The sequence below is a fragment of the Garra rufa genome, chromosome 14, assembly GCF_049309525.1.
Source record: "Garra rufa chromosome 14, GarRuf1.0, whole genome shotgun sequence".
NCBI lineage: Eukaryota > Metazoa > Chordata > Actinopteri > Cypriniformes > Cyprinidae > Garra > Garra rufa.
The window spans coordinates 11,467,341-11,474,840 of NC_133374.1; the positions used below are offsets into that span (position 1 = coordinate 11,467,341).

At 38.5% G+C, this 7,500-nt stretch overlaps 1 protein-coding gene across 2 annotated transcripts in view; it reads right to left on the bottom strand.

Moving 5' to 3' along the window:
• Nucleotides 1-5,287, bottom strand: part of LOC141284823 (von Willebrand factor A domain-containing protein 5A-like) — a 20,127-nt gene extending 14,840 nt beyond the window's left edge. For both annotated transcript variants that reach the window (XR_012338494.1, XM_073817843.1), the window contains exons 1-4: nt 5,160-5,287; nt 929-980; nt 575-777; nt 209-431 (exon numbers count right to left, since the gene is read on the bottom strand). Coding sequence is in view for 1 of the 2 variants with exons in the window: in XM_073817843.1 (XP_073673944.1) it covers nt 209-431; nt 575-777; nt 929-971 (469 nt within the window). In the remaining variant the exon portion in view is untranslated. The remainder of the gene's footprint in view (nt 1-208; nt 432-574; nt 778-928; nt 981-5,159) is intronic.
• Between the last annotated feature and the right edge of the window lie 2,213 nt (nt 5,288-7,500).

Sequence of the window (7,500 nt, forward strand, 5' to 3'; positions counted from 1 at the left end):
ATGCAGCCTTGTAGAGCAGATGAGACATCTTTCAGAAACACTAAAAACAAAGATTACAAGCATTTACTGTTAGTGTATGTGACTGGGGAATTAGGAAATGAATTAAGCCACAGATGATGGCGAGCGTCAGTGTCGCGGTCTGTGCAGGGATACGATCTTGAGGTCTTCACCGAGATCTCAATACATGATCACCACTACAATCAGGTACCTGCTGGTTTGTATCGCGGGTTGAGTACCGCCGGCAGACAGAAGCGCAGCGCGTGATCGGCCTGAACGCTGAGCTCAATGATGTAGACGATGGTGATGGAGGCGTTCTGACCCGGAGACAAACAGCCCACACTCAGTTTGAACACATCTGAACTCTCTTCACTCTCTTCCAGCAGAAACGCCTGCTGACCCGAACTCACAGCGTCATCGTACTGATCCCGCGCCTGCAAGAGACAAACACATCTGTCTCCACAAACTCCAAAACAATCAGATCATATTATTGCAGTGGACATAATTATCGATAAGAGAAAGGTGGCAGAATGATGCCACAGAAGAGCACTGTCTGTCTGTCAGCATCTGGACTCACGCTGTGTCTGTCTTGCACCTCGGCCACAATCTCCTGCTCTCCGATCTTGGCGCTGAAGTGGCAGACGGCAGCATCGGCGGGCAGCGGGAAGACGAACACGGCCTCCAGCGGACGCTCCTCCTCATTGACGTACTGCAGACAGGAGCTGACCGACGCCACGTGATCCCGAACCTGCAGCTCCACAGAGATGCTCTTGAGAGGAACTGAGAGAGAAACAAAACACAAACATCTCAAAGTCCTCTTCAAAAGAAACATGCTCTTAACAAAATGACATATATGTAGTTATAAAAAAGCACACAATATGAAGTGCAAACTGTTAAAGCTTTGCTTATAATAAGGAAGAGATGTTTATACCTGGTTCGTTTTTTTCAGACACAAGACCACAGCAGTTCACCATGATGACCCTCTGTGAGAACAACACAGCTTTTACTGCACATTATATTTCAGAACTTGTTACTATTTAGACATAACCGGTCATGATTACATAATACGATCAAAAATAAACAGCTGCTGTATAGTTGCATAGAAGCGTGGGGCAAAATAATGTGATCATCAGAGAAATATCTTTATTAAGGTGGTTTGCCCCCGTTTGCCTTTAAGACAGCTTCCATATTCCTAGAATATATTCATATAGCTTTTGAATAGTTTACAGTGTAATGTTCTAAATCACTTTTCTCTAAAAAACTGCCCACAGTGGTCTGATAATAATATTTAGCGGAGGTGAGTTTGTCTGGCCAGTGCAGATGATGTAGTTAGATGATCCAACTGTCCAGGTTTTATGATCATGACACCATCTTTTTTTATTTTAGCAGTCCAGCTCCTTCATGGATGCTGGCTTTGTAAAGTTCTCTGTGTTTGTTTGTTCTTTTGTGGAAACCAGAGACTTCCATTGAAGAAAAGTGAAGCCGCAAATGTCCAAATAGGGCTCCCTGATTTGGGACCAGTCTGCACAGTAGTGAGCAAAGAGGAGCCACGTCCCGCCCGCAGAGTAGATCACAAACACACGCCCCTGAACATTTTTTAATTAGCCTGACTGCTGATTGCCGTACAAGAGGGTTGATAAAATAAGGTAAATACAACTTCAGTCACCTCCTGAAGATCCTAAAAATGTCAGTTGGTGCTTGAGTTCACTCAGAGAAGCTGTGGTTCTCATCTGTTTTTATATCATAACTAACAAAACTTATTTAAAAAACAAACACTCGAACCCAGGGCCGTGCACAGACATTTTGAGGGGCAGTGGCCCAAAGCAAGAAAAAGGGCCAATAAGGGGTGGGTTAGTACAAATGATCCAGTTTTTACAAATACACAATTAACAGTAGTGAACAGACACCTGGGGTCGGTTCTTCGTACCTCGCTCACTACATCCAAGATCAAATCGTCGCGCTAACTATGAGCTGGCTATTCCGGTTCTCCGAACACACCTCTTGTTGATGATTAGTATAGCTGGATGAAGTAATCTGAGATCACTGGGTGGCTTAAAAGGGGCTACGTATCGATAGTAGAAACATTGATCGGCAACTCTTTGATTGGTCGGCGAACATGACGAAGGAGACAAATTAAACTGGTAAGTTATTATATTATAGTATATTTGCTCTTCCCTTTTTTTGGTTGCTGTTATAAACAAACAAACTTTTCAAGAGACTAAAATTATATTATTTTAAAGGGAATTATATTATATTACAGGGAAGAGAAAAGGGAATCCTCTTTCACATTAGAGTCACAACAGGACCCACTAGAATATAGGAACAAGTAAAAGTGAAATATAAGAATATTGTACAGAATGGTAATATTTATCACTTCTATTGCTTTTAGTCTCTTGAAACGAGACTCTGAAAAAATCTGTTTGTTTGTTTATAACAGCAACCAAGAAAAGGGCAGAGCAAAAAAAGACAGCTGGTGGTCCTGCACCCCCTCACACCCGGCAGAGGAGCTGGCCCTAGGGCTGAATGCCACTAGACCCATTGTTGAGGGCATCCCTGGGGCAGCTCTTCCTTAGACCAGCAGCACCTTCATAACTGGTTAATGAGCTTATAATTCTATTTGTACAATGTAAAATATTTGGTTGTTGCCTTAATTAAAATGCTTTTTGTACTTTAACATTTATTAATTTTTTTTTGTGTGTAGTTTTGCATAACACTCCATGATTTTTAACTGTTCCCACTGTGTGACTGAAGTATGCACAGTAAATTGGGATTACATATATATATATATACAGTGTCAAATGACTGTGGTTTGGAGGAAGTACCTGTAGTGCATGCATAATTTGGCCTGAATTTGTATCTACTTGTGTACTTCTATTTCTGACTGCAGTGTGAGTTGCAGGCAGAGAGGCCTGATACAGAGGTGGACAGTCTTGTAATTCATTTTACTTCCTTTATGACATGTATTGACCATTAAATGCTGTCTCTACAAATGAAACAGGGTGACATCCATTTGCTCTATAAGAGAAGTCTCCAGCAAAAAATTGAGTATACTGAGCTAAAGAAACAAAAGCTTCTAGGTAAATCCACCTTCGCTTTTATAGCCGTGGTCTCTCATCTTGATTCCACAAAGTAATTTACTATTACTACTCTAAAATATAAATTAAATGTGAAATAATCAAATGAAATAGAATGATTAATAGTACATTTCCCTTTTTTAGAAAATGACCTGTATGTGTCTGTATGAAATCAATAAGAGAATCAAATACTGCATTATCTTTAGTTATACTCATAATATTTATTTATGGAAAAACCGTGTTACACAAACTACAGGAACTATGTTTAAGTGACATATGCACTTTTCAAACGACAGACTGCATTTTTTTAAAATAAATTACCCTGCATCACATATATGTGCGGTCATCTTTGACTTGTAATATAATAGTACAAATTATTTGGGCAAATATCGCTGTTGCTTTCGTATAAATGAAGCGGACATAACTGAGTGGCCGCGATCTAATCCTGTTTACATGAAGTAAGTCTGCTCCAGAGCAGGTTTACTCTTACGGATCTGTTGCTATGACAGCAAGTCCCAGATGAGCGTCGAAGAACCGAATGATCCAAGATCACGCGAAATCGTCAACAATCAATCATGCTTATATTATCATATTTCAGCCGTTACAGGCGATCATACCAATAACTGTTCATCTTTACTTTAGAATACTTGTTAGTCAATGAAGGAAAAACAGTAGCAAAACTTGAGAGCTTGTTGATCTGAATGTGAGAACTTGTCATAATAATATTCGTAATTGTAAGTGTAAATTTGCACTCACAGCTCTGATCTGAAAAGCTGAATCTTTTCGATTTGCACACACAATGATCAAACACCCGTGTTTTGAATTTGAAGTTGCAAATTAAGTTACAAATGTGTAAAATGACATTCACATAAACAAAATGGCACACACAAATGTGTACGACTTATTTGCTTTTGCACTTTACTTCAGTTTTACTGTACAACCTCAATTCGGCACTTACAACCTCTCAGATCTGGCAGTAAAACTTCAAACCCTAGCGCTTTGACTATTGCTACTCCTTTTGCGATATTCCTGTAGCAAAACTCACTGGTGCACTTGTAAATACAGACGTGAGAGAGCATAGTCTGTTTAACCACTAGATGCCCTCATGGCTTTTAATGATTACATGTATTTAGCTCTAGTTGCTCAAAACAGTATTGCCGGTGTTGTGCCGAATTCTGACCCCCGCAAGATTACTTAAAATTAAAAAAACATAAAAAAAAATGTTTCTTTCTACACTGCAAGTTGCGCTGGCTGGCGTTATTCATTGGTCAGGCATCGGCCAATAAAATGTCTTCATTCCCACCCTAGCCCCGCCCCCGACTTCCTCTCACAAATACGAATATTAATGTGACAAATTCTCACATTCAGATCAGCAAGCTCTCGAGTTTGCTACTGTTTTACCTTCATAGTAAGTCTATCACATAAGTCTGTGTTTATTTCAGAATTGATTAATCGGCTGCGGTCAAAACCGGAAGTTGGTGAGCAAATAGCATGGTCAGGAGATAAACAGCAACACCAGACTGCATCCGCGTGCAGAGTGAAAAAAAAAAAAAAAACCATGTGTGACGGTCCCTATCGTTCACTTTCTGTGTCGCCCACTCTTTTTCTTCGCTGAGGGAGTCTTGCCATGCATGGTGCTGCCAGTGAAGACTTCTGTTCTTAAAACACCCAACAACTATTGGTCTGTCTGGGTTACAGATGTTCCTGCTAAACGGGATTCCATCATTTGTCATTTCTGAATGTCGTGTAAGTCACGTACTTACACCCACGGCTTGTACTAAGCACCGCTGAACAACTTACACTACACTGATTTACAAACTACAGAACACACAAGATTCCTTTCTTCACAGCGGTCTGTCGCACATGATATTAACGCCTACAATAATGATGGGCGTTTACATCTAACTCCTGTATATCACTGCAGCCAGATGTAAACACACGAGAACTTAGTAAAGTCGTTCAGTTTTTAACGCACAGCAAAGTGCCAAAATGAAAATGAAAATAACTAGAAACAGAAAGCGATTAAATCATTCAGACGATCTTCTTTGCTCTTTTACAAAGTGAAAGTAAACACAAAACAAGCCTTACTGCTTTTACTCCTCGGTGATTCTGAGACTCAGTAATTCAGATGAAGATGACTTTCCAGCTGACGACTGTCACGATGTTTGAAGAAGAGTCGCTATGAACTGGAGAAAACAAAACAGAACTCGCAGGTGTGGCTCATGAATATTAAGTAGGCTATGACGCAACGTTCTCTGGGACCGCCCAGAGCCATATAAAAAGAGAGTTGCGACACTCCCATAGGCTTCCATAGGAACTGAGGAATGCGGAAGTAAAGCGTGTCATGGAGCGGTCAATAGTTCCAAACAACCAATAGCTCCTCCATTGAAGCCCATTCATTTCAGCGCTTCTCAAGCACAGTCGCAAGTATATTGAAGAAATTACTGCATTTCTTAAAATTTTAACGCATCAGTTGACCTCTCGAAAAACTGGCCAATAGTGGTGTTTTATGAAGCGTGTTATAGTTAATGTTTGTCGTTAAAAAATAAACAGTTAAACTGTAAATGCAGCTGGATAACATGAGAAACACCGTAATAGCGACCATAACCAGATACTAGTTGTCATATTTTTATGTTTTTAGTCTTTCTGCAATCTTTCTCTCTCTGTAGGAGGTTGAATGAGTTTCAGTAAAGACTGCATTCAAGAAACACGATAAAAATGTATGCTGAATGCAATTCGTTGCCTTGTGTTTTTTTAAACATTATTTTCATCTTTTCTATTATGTTAAATGCCATTTTTGCTTGCCTTTTATAATATTCACTTATGTTGTATATTTGAATATCATAAAACGAGAGTAAATTACTTTTTTTTTTTATTTAACATTAAATCGTTAAATCGAAACATACTGTATAAAAAAGAGTGTTTGATCATGTCCAAATACACATGCAGATGTATTTAACCTTAAATATTACACGAACTGTAATCTAAATGCTATATTGGAAAATTTTATCTTTTAAATGGTCAGGATCATTATTGCACATATTAAGTACAAAAAAACCTCCCCAAAATATTTACTAAATAGAACTTAACTATATATATATTACAGTTATTTAATTGAATAAAAGTTACACTTAAGGTGTTTTGGTCACATTTGACTGCCAAAGAGTATGAGAACATATTAATTATGTCTCTTTATCACTCCCCTGAATAAAATGCGATTGTAAAGCGTATTCAGAGAAGTTATCAATACACAATCAATGCACATTATTTGTTAATAATTACTCGAAATTGCTGCAAATATAGTAAAACTGCTGTCTATCCTATTTAACTCCATTCAAACACATTGACAGCGCGGAGCTGTTTGGAACTATTGAGAGCTCCATGAACCAAGTGACCGTGCGGCGGCGAGATCAAAGCGTGTCGCAACTCTCTTTTTATATGGCTCTGGGACCGCCCAAAACACGTCATTATTAACCTTTGAACTCTCTTAACACAGCAAACTAATCATGCAGATAGGATTGCATTGTAAACAGTTTCAGCATCACTGACAAATTTGCTTTTAGGAGGATAACAGCATTGTTTCGGTCATCAATATGTGTTCAGAATGATTAGTGTCACCATTTTTCATGAGACCAGAAAAACAACATTCGCAATCTGATAATACACACTGCCATTTCAAAGGTCACAACAAAGGTATGATGTATTGTTATATATTTAAAGTTATATGTATTTTTTTTTCAACACATTTCACTTAAACCATCAAAATGTGCACACAAGAAAAACAAAAAACACACTGACAAGTATTGCCAACTGCTGTCAAATAAAAGTAGGTAAAACTGATCACTTAATGTTGCTGATGGTTTCATAATGACTAGTTCACCGATCAATATAAAACGCATAAGACTACAACATAGTCAGTTATTAATATTTTTTGGTCCTCTAGTGTTTTTGCATGTGTTCATAATTAGCAGCATGACCAAATATTAAGACCGCAAAAGTCGTCAAGTTTCATTGTTATGATGACACAAAAACAGCTGCATCTAAGCACTTATGCAGCATGCTTACAAAACCATGAACACATTTTTTAAAGGCTGAAGAGATCAAATTGTGTAGTACAGACATTACTTTTGGCCACTACTTTCTAACTGAGTGTCAAACTGCAAAAACAAGCCACTTTCCTGAGGATTGTGGGGGATTGTTGGGTGTCAGAGCCGTTGATGGAACTGATGTTCAGATCATTGCTTCAACTGTAAACCAGGAGACATACCACTAGAAAAAGATTAAAGCATCAGTACTAATTTGTGATCATTTTGCATCAAGTACATTTAAACATTACAATATTTCAGTCTTAATTAAACTATTTTAATATACGTACATGAAATGACTGGTGCTGTGACTCACTGTTGGCCAGTTCAGAGGTCGAGGACAG